The 16,327-nt window shown below is 37.2% G+C and overlaps 1 protein-coding gene across 2 annotated transcripts in view; it reads left to right on the top strand.

Moving 5' to 3' along the window:
- The window catches only part of EXOC5 (exocyst complex component 5), a 62,750-nt gene that overhangs the window by 10,064 nt on the left and 36,359 nt on the right, over positions 1 to 16,327 (top strand). The window contains 3 exon segments of one of the 2 annotated variants that reach the window (NM_001261248.2): positions 11,392 to 11,486; positions 12,704 to 12,851; positions 15,198 to 15,392. In NM_001261248.2, coding sequence (NP_001248177.1) covers positions 11,392 to 11,486; positions 12,704 to 12,851; positions 15,198 to 15,392 — 438 coding nt within the window. 2 annotated transcript variants of the gene reach the window in all.

Genomic DNA, 16,327 nt, shown 5'->3' with positions numbered 1-16,327 from the left:
TGCATTGCAGACTGGGAGACAGAGTGAGACTATATCTTTAAAAAAAAAAAAAAAAAAAAAAAGTGTGTGAATTCGATAGTGTAATAGGAATTGTATAGGGAAGTTTCTCACTAAAAGGAGGTAGTGTTTTAATGATCTGTTAGATAGTGGTATCCATAATAAATTTAAGGAAAATACATGATAGGCAGTACTTTTGAACCGATGGGTTAGTTGGTTTAACAAGATACAGAAATATCTCTCTGAAATGATCTGAGACTTACTTTTTTTTTTTTTTTTTTTTTTTTTACCTAGGCTGGGGTAAATATCCTAGTTTCTTTGAGTCTGTGGGTGGTTCCAACACATTGTATTGGATCTACTTTTGGGAATGGAGATATAAGAAAATACAAACATTTGAATTTTTGTCAAGGAAGCAACATTATTTAAATTAGGGATTTATGTTCCTGTCCAAGGGATTGACATCCAAGGGAGTTTTCAGTAGAAATGACCACAAACACCATTAAGTTCTGGGATACATGTGCAGAACTTACAGATTTGTTACATAGGTATATATGTACCATGGTGATTTGCTGCACCCATCAACCCCTCATCTACATTAGGTATTTCTCCTAATGCTATCACTCCCCTGGTCCCCCACCCTCTGACAGGCTCTGGTGTGTGATGTTCCCCTCCCTGTGTCCATGTATTCTCATTTTTCAGCTTCCACTTATGAGTGAGAACATGCAGTCTTTGGTTTTCTGTTCTGTGTGAGTTTGCTGAGAATGATGGTTTCCAGTTTCATCCATGTCCCTGCAGAGGACATGAACTCATCCTTTTTCATGGCTGCATAGTATGATGTATATATGCCACATTTTCTTTATCCAGTCTATCATTGATGGCCATTTGGGTTGGTTCCAAATCTTTGCTATTGTGAATAGTGTTGCAGTAAACATACATGTGCATGTGTCTTTATAGTAGAATGATTTGTTATACTTTGGGTATATACCCAGTAATGGGATTGCTGGGTCAAATGGTAATTCTGGTTCTAATCCTTTAGGAATCGCCACATTGTATTCCACAATGACAAACACCATATTTTAATATTACAATTGGTAACATTTGTAAAGCATTTAAAATCAGTTTAACGGAGCAATATAACAACCAATTATGTAAAGCTAAGTTTCATATGATAGTATCTTAGTGCATAGTTCTAGATTTTTGTTTTGGCTTGGTGATTTTTGCTTTTGATTACTGTAGCAAACAGAAAGTGAAGCTAAACCTTTGTCAGGCTTATAAAATTCTAAAGGATTTAAAAAATTTTTTACAGGTATTTGTATTATAGGGAGTTGTTTGAGAAGTCTCTTGGGAGGACTTGGTCATTTGGAGGTCTTAGGATTTGTTAATTTGGCTATCTTTTTCTCACTGTAAGTGCCTTTGCAGCAAGGTAAAGTATTAGAAAGCAAGGCATTAGGATTTATTTGCTTATATAAGCAGAATTCTTTATTTTTATTTATTTATTTATTTTTATTTTTTGCTTTTTTGGAACTTCCATCCCTTGGGGATCAATCGCTGACTTCTCTTAAACCCTAGTGATAATTTGTCTCTGAGGATAAAACGTGTACTTTGCTTCCAGGACACTGACCTCTAATTTTCTTCTGCCTGCACTGGTGCCTCCTGTTTTCTTTTGTTGGATTGTTTTCTTCCTCTTATCTCCAAATGTTGGCATGCCTTTCTTCCTCCTAGATGATCTCACCCAGTCCTTCGGTAACCATCTATGTGTTGATGATTCAAATTTTGTGAAGCTCCAGCTTCTTCCGTGTAGTACTAACTTGTTTTTCCATCTATGTGCTCTATATTTGTCTTATTTATCTAATAGGCGTCTACAATATAACATATGCGGAACAAAACTCTTGTTTCACTGCTCCCTCATTCATCTCTTTCCCTGATCTTCCCATCTCAGTAATTAGCACCACCATTCACAGAGTCGTCCTGGCTGCAAACCTCTACCTCTATGAGTAATCTTTTATTCCTTTTTTTTCTTTTTCCACATATTCAATCTATCAGCAACTTATATGAATGCATGCCTTAAAACGTCATGAACCTATTTCTCACCACCTCATCCACTGCCACTTTCATCTGAGTCACTGCCGTCTCTTGACTGGACTACTAAGGTATTGCAGGTTGGGTCTTTTGGGAGGCCGACTTTGAGACAGTTTAGCATGCAGAATATTTATTAGGAAGTAACCTTGGATAAACATTTATGAGGGGGCAGAGCAAGGATACAAGATTGGGCATGTGGAGAAACAGAGTTACAGTTTTGGTCCAGTGGCAGTGTTGATGGCTCCTGTGGGGAGGTCTGAAACTAAAATGACCTGTCAGAGTTGTCCTGCTTTGGACCAAAGTGGTCTGGCCCTTATACTCCCATCTTAATCAGTCATTGGCTATGGATCACATTGGGAAAGGCATGACATTGGGTGAAGTGGCTCTTTGCATCTGATGAAGTCCCTGAAAATACTGCCCATGAAGTCTTTTTGTTGGCAGCACTGTTAGCAGTTAGGGCAAGTCCCTTCTTGAAGGGCGAGCTGGATGGCACATAGTTGTGTTCACCACAGACCACCCTTGTTCCACTACTAGACTTCACTTCTTCATATACATTTGGGGAGTAACTCTTCTGACATTCTGGTTGAGTCTTATCCTGGAGGAAAATTCGAAGAAGGCTAGTGAGATGAACTGTGGCCCCCACTACTATAGCTGGTCTCAGAGTTGCAACTGATATTCACTATCTCTCACCTCTACTGTCGATTGTAACTCTGCCTTACCTTCAGCTAGTACCTCTGATGTTCTTGGTATTTTAACTGGTTACAATACCCTTTTTAGGCCAGGGTTGTAACACTTGTCCATACATTTTCAGAATTGGTTGAGGGAGTGTCAAGAGATCCCCAAGAGGATCATCTGTGTGCCAAACATACTGCTCTCGGCCCCCATTGTGTGTGGGCAGCCCTGCCTCATCCTGATCATTATGGTTGATTGCCCCAGCCAAAGATGATCACTCCTCTTCTTATTCCCTAGATATAAGGAGACAATATGACCAGGCGGTACTTGTAGTTATAGTTTAATGATACTCTTATACTATGTTCGTAGGCAAAAGTATTCATTCTTTGGGGACCAAGACTATTCCCGAAGAACCTAGAGTCACAGGGATCCCAAGCACAAATTGGGAATCATGATAAGTGAACCTACTTTCTGCTTTTACCCCTTGTTGCCAGACTCATGTGTTTTTCGTATTGGAGTCAAAGCATCATATAAAGCCTTTTAATTCAGAATATATACTGCATCTTGGAGGATAGTGCTTCTTTTTTTTTTTCTTTTTTGCCTTTGGAGACGGAGTCTTGCTCAGTTGCCCAGGCTGGAATACAGTGGTGTGATCTTGGCTCACTGCAACTTCCACCTCCCGGGCTGAAGCAACTCTCCTACCTCAGCCTCCCAAGTAGATGGGACTACAGGCATCCGCCACCACATCCAGCTAATTTTTTGTATTTTAGTAGAGACAGGGTTTCACTGTGTTGCCAAGGCTGGTCTCAAACTCCTGAGCTCGGGTATGAGCCACCACCCCCGACCAGTGCATTATCTTGATAGAGTACACCCTCTGAACTGGTGCTTCAGCTGTGCCTTCATCAGGCTGTTCCAGTGCTCTGTTAGTCTGCCTACCTCTGTTTGGTGTGGTTTATGATATGACCAGTGAATCCCATGGTTACCTCCTTTGCTGTAAACTGGGTGCCTGGGTCCTTTGGTGTGATGTGGTATGTGAAGTCCTGTGCCAGAGGAACAAACACTCCCTCGGAGGAAAGGCAAATCCAACTCAAATATTTCTCTATCAAAGTAAAATATTCTTTCTTCTAGAGTGGGAAGGTCCCAGTGTAGTCAACTTGCCAACCATGTGATTAGTCTTGAATGGGGCTATTTTAGGGGCTTAGAGTTGGTCTTTGTCACTGTTAGGCTAGATTTTTGGTTTCACAGTAGCTGAATCAGCCTTGGTAAGTAGGACCCCTTGCCGTTGGGGTCATGTTGTCTCTGTACTGTGTCTGCTTTGTTCATGTGCTCAGAGTGCTAATGCCAAGCAGAGTCATTTTTTCTGCTTGGTTGCTTAGTTCCTCTTTCATGTTATATGTTTTCTGGTGCTAACGTGTTATACAAAGAACTTCATACTTTTCATCCAGTCTCATATATCTGTCTGTCTTAGTCAACTCAGACTTCCATAACAAAGTTCCATAGACTGGATGGCTTCAACAACAGAAGTTTATTTCTCAGTGTTCTGTGGGCTGAGAAGTCCACGATCAAAGTGCCAGCAAGGTAGTTGTCATGCTGAGGCCTCTTCTCTTAGCTTGTAGGCACCACCGTCTCACTTTGTGCTTGCGCAATCTCTTCTTTGTGTGTGCAGAGAGAGATTTCTTTTTCCTGTAGGAACATTAATCACATAATGAGGGTCTGTACCTTGTGACCTCATCTAACACTGATTACCTCCCCAAAGGTCCCATCTCCAAATACCATCACATTGGGAGTTAGGTCTTCAACCTATGAATTTTGGCAGGACAGTTCTTTCATTGTATCGTCCATATGCCTCTACTCTAGACTTCCTTGTCCTTGGTCTTCCAGTCTTACTTCTCTGATAGCTAGGCCTTTTGCCATTTCCTGTGTAAGGTGGCATCTCATGGTAGTTTTGATTTGCATTTCCCTAAATATTAGTAATGTTGGGCATTTTTTTTTGGACAGATTCACTCACTCTGTTATCCAGGCTGGAGTGCAGTAGAGTGATCTGAGCTTACTGCAACCTCTGCCTCGCTGGTTCAAGTGATTCTCCTGCCTCAGCCTCCCAAATAGCTGGGAATACAGGCACTCGCCACCACACCCAGCTAATTTTTGTGTGTTTAGTAGAGACGGTTTTGCTATGTTTGCCAACCTGGTCTCGAACTCCTGACCTCAAGAGATCTGCCTGCCTCAGCCTCCCAAAGTGTGAAAAGACTGTCCTTTGTCTTTCGAATGGTCTTGGCACCCTTGTCAAAAATTGTTTGACCAAATATGTGAGGGTTTTTTTCTAGGCTTTCTATTCTGTTCAGTTGTTCTGTATCCCTGTCTTTATGCCAGTATCATATACTGTTTTGATCAGTGTAGCTGTGTAGTAAGTTTTGAAATCAGGAAGTGTGAGTCCTGCTGCTCTGTTCTTTTGCAGAATTGTTTTGGGCTCTTTGGGGTTTCTTGTCTGTTTTTGAATAGAGCAAAGTCATTGGGATATTCACAAGGATTGAGTTGAATCTGTAGATCACTTTGGGTAGTATTGACATTGTAACAATATTAAGTCTTCCAGTCTGTAAACATAGGATGTCTTTCCGTTTATTTGTGCCTTCTTTGATTTCTTTCGAAGTATTATAGTTTGCATTGTACAAGTCTTTAGCCTCCTTGGCTAATTCTTAGTTTATTCCTAAGTACTTTGTTCTTTTTGATGCTATTGTGAATGGAATTGTTTTCATAATTTCCTTTTTAGATTGTTCCTTGTTAGTATATAGAAATGGCAACTAATTTTTCAGTTTTTCTTTTATCTAACTATGTATTTGTATCTGTTAATCAGGCTGTCTTCTTCCTCCTCCCCTCCCCTTTACCCTTCCCAGCCTTTCTTTGGTAACCACCAATCCACTCTTACTTCTATGAGATCACATTTTTAAAATTCCACATATGAGTGAGGTCATGTGGTATTTGTCTTTCTATTCCTGGCTTATTTTCCTTAATATAATGTTCTCCTGGTTCATCCATATTTTTTCAAATGACAGGATTTCCTTCTTTTTAATGGCTGAGTAGTATTCCATTGTGAATATATGCCATATTTTCCTTATCCATTCATCCATTGATGGACACTTAGATTGATTCTGTATCTCAGCTATTGTGAATAATGCTGCAGTAAACATGGTGGTACAGATATCTCTGACATACTGATTTCATTTCCTTTAGATATATATTTAGTAGTATGATTGCTGGATCATTATGGTATTTCTGTTCTTAGTTTTTTCAGGAACCTCCATAACGTTTTTCGTAATGGCTATGGTAATTTATATTCCCACCGACAGTGTGCAAGGGTTCCCTTTTTCTCCACATTTTTACCAACACTTCATCTTTTGTCTTTTTGATAATAGCCATTCTAATAGGTGTGAGGTGATACATTACTGAGGTTTTAATTTGCATTTCCCTGATGATTAATGGTGTTGAGCATTTTTTCGTATACTCGTTGGCCATTTATGTGTCTTCTTTTGAGAAATGTCTGTTTCTGCCCTTCACACATTTTTAAAATTCAGGTCGTTTATTTTCTTCCTATTGAGTTGTTTGAGTTCCTTATATATTTTAGATAAACCCCTTATCAGATGTATAGTTTGCAGATATTTTCTCCTGTAGGTTGTATATAATCATGTTAATAATGCTATGGAATTTGGTTTGCTGATACTTCATTGAGGATTTCTGCATGAATGTTTATAAAGGGATATTAGTCTATAGTTTTCTTGCACAGTCTTTGCATGGCTTTGGTGTATCAGGGTAATGCTGACCTCATACAGTGAATTAGGAAGTGTTTCCTCTTCCTCAATTTTTTGGAAAAGTTTGAGAAGGCTTGGTGTTAGTTTTGTAAAATGTTTAGCAAAAGTCAACAGTGAGGGCATGAGTTCCAGGGCTTTTCTCTGTCGGGAGATTTTTGATTACTAATTCATCCCCCTTACTGGCTATAGGTCTATTCATATTTTCTATGTTTTCAGGATTTAGCCTTAGTAGATTTTATGTTTCTAGGAGTTTTTCTATTTCATCTAGGTTATCAAATTTGTTGGTATACAATTGTTTGTAATGCTGTCTTATAATCTTTTTTGTTTCTATAAAATTGGTAGTAACGTCTTCATTTTCATGTGTGATTTTAGTATTTTGAGCCTTCTCCCTTTTTTTCTTAGTCTGTTTAGCTAAAGGCTTTTCAATTTTGTTGATCTTTTCAAAAAGCCAACTTCTGGTTTCATTATTTTTTTTTCCTATTGTTTCTCTGTTCTCTAGTTTGTTAATTTCTGCTCCAGTTTTAATTATTTTCTTCCTTCTGCTAGCTTTGGCTTTAGTTTTTCTTTTTTTTCTTGGTTACTTAAGTTTATACTTCTTTTTCTAGTAACTTAAGTTTTAAAGTTATGTTGATTTGAGATCTTTTTTATTTTTTAATATAAATATTTCTAGTTGCACATTTACTCCTTAGCACTGCCTTCACTGTGCCCTATGTTTTTGTATATTGTGTTTTTATTTTCATTCATTTCTTAAGTATTTTACAATTTCCCTTGTAATTTCTTCTTTGATCCATTTACTTAAATCCTCTGACAGTCACTTTATCCAGAGGGAGAGGGGCTTGCAAAAATGGGGAAGGTGCAACAACAAAGGCCTTTTTATGCCTCTGTGGTCTGAAGCAGCAATTAGCCCTCAGTGCAGGGATCCCAGATATTTAGAGGACAGGGTCCTTTTTGGTCATGCTGGCCTCTACAACCTGTGTGCATGTTGTTCCAGAAATTTGTGTACAGCACTCTCCCACAGGGCTAGGGTGGGACCTGGGTAGCTGCTATTGTGCTAAGAGCTGAAATTGACCAAAATTACCACATTTTCTTGTCTAAGTCTTCACCTGGGAAGATACAAGCCTTCACTAGCCTACAGAGTTCCAAAATAGTTAGATTCTGCCAGTGCAGTTGTTACCTAGATGGGGAGACAGATTTACTCCACCATCTTCCCAGAATCCTGTCTGTTTTATTGATACATAACCATGCTCATTCATGTGTTGTGTATGTTTGCATCTGCACCACAGTGGCAGAGTTGAATGGTTTTAACAGAGACTGTGTGGTCTGCAAGCCTAAAATACTAGCTATCTGGTCTTCTAAGAAAAAATTGTCGATCTCTACTTTATATTCTTAAGAGTGGCATTACTTTTTGCCATCCTACATGATTAACTACCTTGACTGGACAGGGGCAATTTTAGGGATTTTTACTTGGGCTTCCTCATTGTAATAGTTCTTATTTTGTAGACCAAGGACCCAGTGTTGGAGTCATATCAGCCACTTAAGTGTGTCTATACCTGTTAAACATTTGTAGACTGCAGAAATCACCACTAGGTATGCTCATGGACATATTGGTTTGACTCTGCCAGATCTTGGCCAGGAATCTATTACCTGGCCCCCATAGGTTCTCACTCTGACACGGTCCATGATGCCTTGGGCCAGCCAAGTGCCAATGCCAACTAGGACCCTATGTCCAACAGACTTCAAAATATTTGCATATTTTTCTTTCCTTAGCGTACTAAAGTAAATGGTTGTAGCTTCTTTTGGAAGAAGGAATAGGAGAATTATTATTGTGTATTGGCATTCCCAAGAAGAAGGTAATACCTATCTTCTTGAGAACCTGGCCTTTTCTTCAATCAATAACAGGAAATATATCATAGTACATCATATAAGACTTTGGTATAAACTCTGGATTCTCATTACCTCTCTTGACCTCATCCACAATTATTCTCCCCTGCATTCACTCTCTTTTAGTCACACTGGCCTCTTTTCATTGATTGTATACCAAGAGTGTTCCCTGTGCTTAGAGTCTTCCTCCCTCAGATAGCTTATTAGTTGGCCGCATACAGGTCTTTACTCAAAATTTATTTTCTTAGAAAGGCCTTGCCTGGTGACTTCTTTCAAAGATAATCTCACTCTGGCCAGCCCGGTGGCTCATGCCTGTAATCCCAGCACTTTGGGAGGCTGAGACAGGCGGATCAGCTGAGGTCGGGAGTTTGAGACCAGCCTGACCAACATGGAGAAATACCACCTCTATTAAAAATACAAAATTAGCAAGGCATGGTGGTGCATGCCTGTAATCCCAGCTACTCAGGAGGGCTGAGGCAGGATAATCGCTTGAACCCAGGAGGTGGAGGTTGCGGTGAGCCGAGATCATGCCACTGCACTCCAGCCTGGGCAATAAGAGTGAAACTCGGTCTCAAAAAAAAAAAAAAAAAAAATTCATCATCATCATCTCACTCTTACCCATCATTCTGTATCCTCTTTCATTTTCTTCATGGTTCTTATTCCGCTGTCATTTTTTGTGCTCATTTGTCTGTCACTCTCCTCTACTAGATCCAGAGGAGCAGAGATTTTTTTGCTCCTTTTTTACTATTTCCTGGATATTTAGCATAGTCTCTAGCATGTAGTAGGTGCTCAATTAATATTTGCTGAATGAAGGAATACTGTATTTTCAGGTGATTGAAAATATTTTGTATAAAAAAATGCTTAACTTTTTATGTCAGTAAATACCTGCTATTTATAAGTTTTTAGTATATGTCATTTAATAAAACTAATATATTAAAATTGATGAACAGTATAACGTGTTTAATTGAAAACTATGATTACTCAACAAATTAACAACACACAAGAACTAAGATTATTAAGTATTTATACAAATGTGTATGCCAAGCAATGATAGGGAAAAGGTACATGATTACTATATGAAGTTTTTTACTGGAAATATTGTAGATTTTTGAAAGGGTTGACTACTTCCTTAAGTAATTTCACAACTGTAAATTGAATTGGTATTAATAGAACCTACCTTGTAGACTTACTACTTACCATAGTACATATTGAATATGATAAAGTATGTAAAATACTAGGCAATGCCTGGCACATAGTAAGTACTTAAAAAACTTTAGCTGTCATCGCCATCTCATTGTATAGGAGTATTTCATGTGATGGCCAAGTTTTCTAAAATTTTTAAGTAGCTTAGTTTCTAAAGTTCTAAGTAGTTCTAAATATAAGTTCATCTTGAGTTCATATTTCTCAATTTTAGATGATGTTAAAAATCTTTAGATTCGCATCAACTCTTGTTTCGACAGAAGTGAGGCAGACTAGAGGCTGATTATCTAAATGATTATGTGTTGCTAAATGCGTTCATTTTATTTCAGGGTGCCATATTTTTTTCTTTGTAAGGATATTAATTCATCCTTGGAACTTAATTCTTAAACATGTCAGCACTTTATATCTTTAAAAGTTTAAGAAAAAACTTTGCAGATATGAAAGTTCAAATTGTAATCATCAGCAATTGCTGCTGATCACTAAGTTACATGCTAGGTAGGAGGCAATATGTGGTATCCATTTACATGAAAGAGGGTAGTATGAAAAGTATGTAAATTAGTGTGTATTAGTCTAAAAAATGTATTATCTGCTGATGGTGAACATTTGAAGTTTTCTTGATTGAGCCTTTTCTAATATCCTTTTTTAAAAAATGGTTTTTTAAAGAAAATTATAAGATTTCGTATCTTTTTCTCATCGGCTATCATGTGTTAGACTTTTTCTCGTTTCTAAACTCTTTACATGATCATGATTTTAATAGGAACATTGTTTTTCATCCTGTAAGTTTACCGTAATTTGTCAGTTATGGCTTTGTGAATATTATTTATGTAAACAATTTCTTAGTAATATACATAATGCTCAATGAACATTCTGCAGAAATTTTTGCATTCATATATGCTTTTCCCTTAGATTTTAAAAATAAAATTACTGTTAGGGTATACGAGCATTTGTAACACTATTGATGTTACCTAATACCAGTTGGCCTCCAAAAAGATAGTTAACTGTTGACATTTCTAACAATAATGAGAGTATAAATTTCAGTTTATCCTTTCCTGCCTTGCTTGTTATAATTTAAAAAAAAAAACAACTTTGTCAGTTTGTGAGATTTTTAAAAAAAGGATAGGCCGGGTGCGGTGGCTCATGCCTGTAATCCCAGCTATTTGGGATGCTGAGGCAGGCAGATCATGAGGTCAGGAGATCGAGACCATCCTGGCTAACATGGTGAAACCCTCTCTCTACTAAAAAATACACAAAAATTAGCCGGACGTGGTGGCGAGCGCCTGTAGTCCTACCTACTCAGGAGGCTGAGGCAGGAGAATGGCGTGAACTCGGGAGGCAGAGCTGCTTGCAGTGAGCCGAGATCGTGCCACTGCACTCCAGCCTGGGCAACAGAGCGAGACTCCGGCTCAAAAAAAAAAAAAAGGATAATTTGATTACTAGTAAGGCCGTACATTAAAAATAATTTTTTGACCATTTTATTTCTTCTATAGATTACTTGTTTGTTTACTTTGCTCATTTTTCTGTTGAGTTGTTCCAGTTGGTCATTAATACTGTTCTAGTATTTTAATATCCTAATTTTCGTTAAGTAGTTTGTTTTGTTTATTGAAGACTTTTTAATTGAAAAAACTGTATATTTTAATATAGATGTATTTAAACAGTAATTTCATTTTAAGTTTTTACCTAGTAGCTGTTTTAATTTTATAAATAATATTAAGTACTTGTGTGTGAAACTTTGTTAAAGCATATTTATTTTGTAAACTAGGAGCCTTTTGTGGCAGATGAATATATTGAACGTCTTGTATGGAGAACCCCAGGAGGAGGCTCTAGAGGTGGACCTGAAGCTTTTGATCCTAAAAGGTGAAATAAAAAAAAATTTTTTCCCCACAGATCTAATCTGGTACACATTAGTGTTAGAATAGAGATAACTGTTGAGATTGCTTTAAACATTCCTCTACAAGGATTTTAGTTAACAATTGGCCAATAAAAGACATAAATCAGCAGAGCATTAAAAGTTTGAGATTTTGTTTTTTCTTTGACATTCTTTTAACGAAGCAGTTTTACTGGTATGCAGGAAGTAATTTTATTGAGTATAAGAATTTGACATTTCTTCTAATGAGTCATAAACTAGAAATGGTTATACTTCTAAAATAAAAACATTAAATACATTGTTTTAAATATAGTTGTAAATTAGGGGAACAGAGTTACTGAACTCTAGAATGTATATTATTATTTTTATACAGTACATTTACCTTCTTGACTATTTTAAATAGGCTATAAAATGTATTTCTATTGTAGGGGTTTAATGGGGATTCTGGGTGAGGTTTTCATTCACCTCTGAGATATTCCACCAAATAGCAAAGACTTGGAATCAACCCAAATGTCCATCAGTGACAGATTGGATTAAGAAAATGTGGCACATATACACCATGGAATACTATGCAGCCATCAAAAAGGATGAGTTTGTGTTCTTTGTAGAGACATGGATGCAGCTGGAAACCATCATTCTTAGCAAACTATCACAAGAACAGAAAACCAAACACCGCATGTTCTCACTCATAGGTGGGAACTGAACAATGAGATCACTTGGACTCAGAAAGGGGAACATCACACACCGGGGCCTATCATGGGGAGGGGGGCGGGGGGAGGGATTGCACTGGGAGTTATACCTGATGTAAATGACCAGTTGATGGGTGCAGCACACCAACGTGGCACAAGTATACATATGTAACAAACCTGCACGTTATGCACATGTACCCTACAACTTAAAGTATAATAATAATAAATAAATTAAAAAAAAAAAAAGTCAATAGTTAAAGCCTGGCCGTATTTTCAAACGTCATGTTTGCTTTAAAGCCATGTGGCCTGGACACAACTATGAGGAAGTTATGAAATTACAGAAAGACTTGATCTTTTGATGAAGAAATTTCTAACAAGATGCTAAAGAAAAAATTAACATGATCATTTGAAGCTCAAGGAACACTTCTTATTAAGACTTTATGATTATAAGTTAACTGGTCAGTTCCTAAGGATTAAAAATAGGTAGATTGATACATATTCAAACTTTCCTCTATTAGATTATTAGAAGAATTTGTAAATCATATTCAGGAACTCCAGATAATGGATGAAAGGATTCAAAGGAAAGTAGAGAAACTAGAGCAACAATGTCAGAAAGAAGCGAAAGAATTTGCCAAGAAGGTACAAGAGCTCCAGAAAAGCAATCAGGTAAACATTTTGTTAAGAAATGGGTATTTTATATAGGCTATAATATCTTTATTTCCTTCCAGTTTTAAGCTCTTAAAAAAGTCTAGTCACATGGTAGTAACTGTCAAGATTTCTCTCTACTGCCTCAGTCCCATGGGGTAAAATGTTAATGAATTATTATCAAGTACTCTTGGCATTGGCTTTCCATAGTGTTGGTTTAGGATCATGGTACTCTTCTCAGGATAGAGTGGTATCCAGTTGAGTGTGGTCCTTGATTCTCCTCTAATAATGCAAACTTTCAAGAATGACACTTCAATAGACCCCTAGTTTTAGGGACTCTTTATTAGCTTGGATATTTAGGTAGTCATTTGCATTCTCTTTAATCATAAGACAAAGTAATATGAAACCAACTATTGTCTGGATTAGGTTTTCCCTAGAGAAAACCTGGTCTGGGAACTTTCACAAAAGTCATGAGGTATATGCTCCAGTGAGAATTCTAGTGTAACTATAGGAAAAACTGCCTTGATCCATTTTGGAGTAAAACCAGATCACTAGATTGGTCCTGAGGCTAAGCAGACCAAACTTCTTAGTCACTCTTAGGTCCTAGACTTAATCTGGAACCTCTGAATCCCATTCACAGGCTGGGCCTTATCTGGAATTTGATTGCCCTTTCTTTTTTTTTTTTTTTTTTTTTTTTTAAAGACAGAGTTTCACTCTGTCGCCCAGGCTGGAGTGCAGTGGTGTGTTCTTGGCTCACTGCAACCTCCGCCTTCCAAGTTCAAGTGATTCTCCTGTCTCAGCCTCCTGAGTAAGTAGGATTACATGCACATGCTACCACACCCAGCTAATTTCTTTTTGTATTTTTAGTAGAGATTTTGCTATGTTGGCCAGGCTTGTCTTGAACTCCTGACCTCAGGTGATCCACCTGCCTCGGCCTCCCAAAGTGCCAGGATTACAGGTGTGAGCTACTGCTACTGGCCTTGATTGCCCTTAGTGTAGTTTGGGATATTGTTTAGCTTTGCTGCCTCCCAGGGATCGTTAATTCTTTAGTGTTAGGGATTAGCAAACTGATTTCTGCTAAAGTTTCAATTTTTAAGATTGCTTTACTTAAACATATGCAGCTATGAGAAATAAGGCAGTAATTTAAGGTAAGGAATGCATTTTTAAGTAGTTAAGGTCACAGTTTCCAAACACTTCTAATGCAGTTTTCCCTTGCTAGTAATAATAATTTAATAGTTAAGCTAATAAACTCTGGAACCAGTCTGCCTGAGTTTTAGTTTCAGCTCTGCCACTTATGAACTGTGTAATCTCAAGCAATTTAAACTTTTCACGACTCAGTTTTTTTTAAATCTGTAAAGTGTGTTGTTGAGAGTATTATATAAGTAAATACATGTAATATGCTTAGTACAGTGTCTAGTGTAGCACAGAGAAAGTCCTCAATAAATGTTTACAGCTCTTCCCCACCTCAATTTAAGGTTGGAAAAAAAGTCCCATACTAGATTATCAGCAATTCTGCTGTTGGCAATTACAAGGCATTCATTGCATTCAATTTCGATATGCCACAGGACAATCAGTGTACCCGGGTAGAAGGGAAAGAATATTCTAGAAAGTAATATACCTTTGCCTTAGTAGAATAATTGCTACCTTTCTGTTTTCAAAATTGGGAAAGAACTATTTTACTTTATATATAAACATCACATTTTAAAATATTTAAAATAAATAGGTATATTTTACTACTGACTTTTTTTTTTTTTTTTTTTTTTTTTTTTTGAGGCAGAGTTTTGCTCTGTTACCTAGGCTGGACTGCAGTGGTGTGATCTCAGCTCACTGCAACCTCTGCCTCCTGAGTTCAAGCGATTCTCCTGCCTCAGCCTCCCAGCTAGCTGGGGTTACAGGGCCCACCACCACACCCCGCTAATGTTTGTATTTTTAGTAGAGAGTGGGTTTTACCATGTTGGCCAGGCTGGTCTCTAACTCCTGACCTCAAGTGATCTGCCTGCCTCGGCCTCCTACTGACATATTTTTTACTCTTTTCAGTTTAGTTAGCTAATTGTTTTCAGAATCATTATTTGGGACTAAATGGTGTTGAGTGTTTTGTTAAAACAGGATGAGGAGTAAATAGCTTTTTTTGTTTGCTTTTTTGTTGATTAATGTACTCATGATAAATATTATTTTAATAGTTAATGGTATAAAAGTTTGCAATTTGGTTAACAGATTTTCAGATCATGTCACACTAATGAGCATGAATTTTGTAGATCATCTCATATATATCTTCCGTTATCTTTAGTTAGTAGCAATAAGATTAGTAGTTTAGATTATAAACTGAGCACACTGATTGTATTTTATGCTTATGCACATTTTTCCTAGGTTGCCTTCCAACATTTCCAAGAACTAGATGAGCACATTAGCTATGTAGCAACTAAAGTCTGTCACCTTGGAGACCAGTTAGAGGGGGTAAACACACCCAGACAACGGGCAGTGGAGGCTCAGAAATTGATGAAATACTTTAATGAGTTTCTAGATGGAGAATTGAAATCTGATGTTTTTACAAATTCTGAAAAGGTAAGTACTGTCAGAGGATAAAACCAAATCACAGCATTAATAACAGTGCCCTAATTATGAACTGCACTAATTGCTTTCCAGAGTTAGACTTCAAATCACTGAGAAGCTGACTTATTAAAAGCTTTTATTGTTCTGAAACGTAAACTAATACAGTCACTTGTAGATTGCTGATGAAGTGTTAATATTGAGATTTTTAATTGGGTTTCCTGGCATTTTTTTAAATGAATTTTTTTGTGGCTTAAAAATGCTGTGGTAACTGTGTTCATAAGTATCTCTTTACCATACATTTCTTTCAATATTAACAGAATTTCTGTAGTCTTTAAATAGGGACAGTCTATTGGGTGGTGGTGGGGTGGTCTGACCTAAATCATTGATAAGCTGAGATGCTTTTCTGTAAAGGAAGAAGGAATTCAGAACTTCTGGTTTTTATTACTTGAATAAAGATCTCTTATAAATAATTAAAGCAGTTTGGACCAAGGAGAATTGAAAAAATTCTGAATTAATTGTTTATGTTAATCCTTTTCATAGCACTCGTCACTTACTCCTGGTCTAAGGGTACATGGTATTGGTTGCTCTGCAATCTTGAAAGAAGGTAATTTCGCTCACTTTCTTTCCCTCAGGGGAAAAAAAAACAAAATGTGTGAGAAAATGGACATTCTTATGGATCTTAGGTGTACATAGCAACATTGTCCACTCATATTGAATACAGTCTTCCTGAATTATTCCAGACTTACTCCATAGAATATTTCAGATATTGGAATGTAAAAGCTAAGTATTATTGACACTCACTTTGAATTAAGCAGCACTTTTTTAATATAACTCTATAGGGTTATAGAATTTATAATTTTTAGAGTTTTTTGGAAAATAGTTATGTGTGTACAGATAATTCCTCTAAAGAAAAGGCGTTTTTGAAAAATTTAGTATTTTGAGTACAG

Source organism: Macaca mulatta, chromosome 7, assembly GCF_049350105.2.
Source record: "Macaca mulatta isolate MMU2019108-1 chromosome 7, T2T-MMU8v2.0, whole genome shotgun sequence".
Taxonomy (NCBI): domain Eukaryota; kingdom Metazoa; phylum Chordata; class Mammalia; order Primates; family Cercopithecidae; genus Macaca; species Macaca mulatta.
This window is presented reverse-complemented; position numbering and strand designations above follow the sequence as displayed.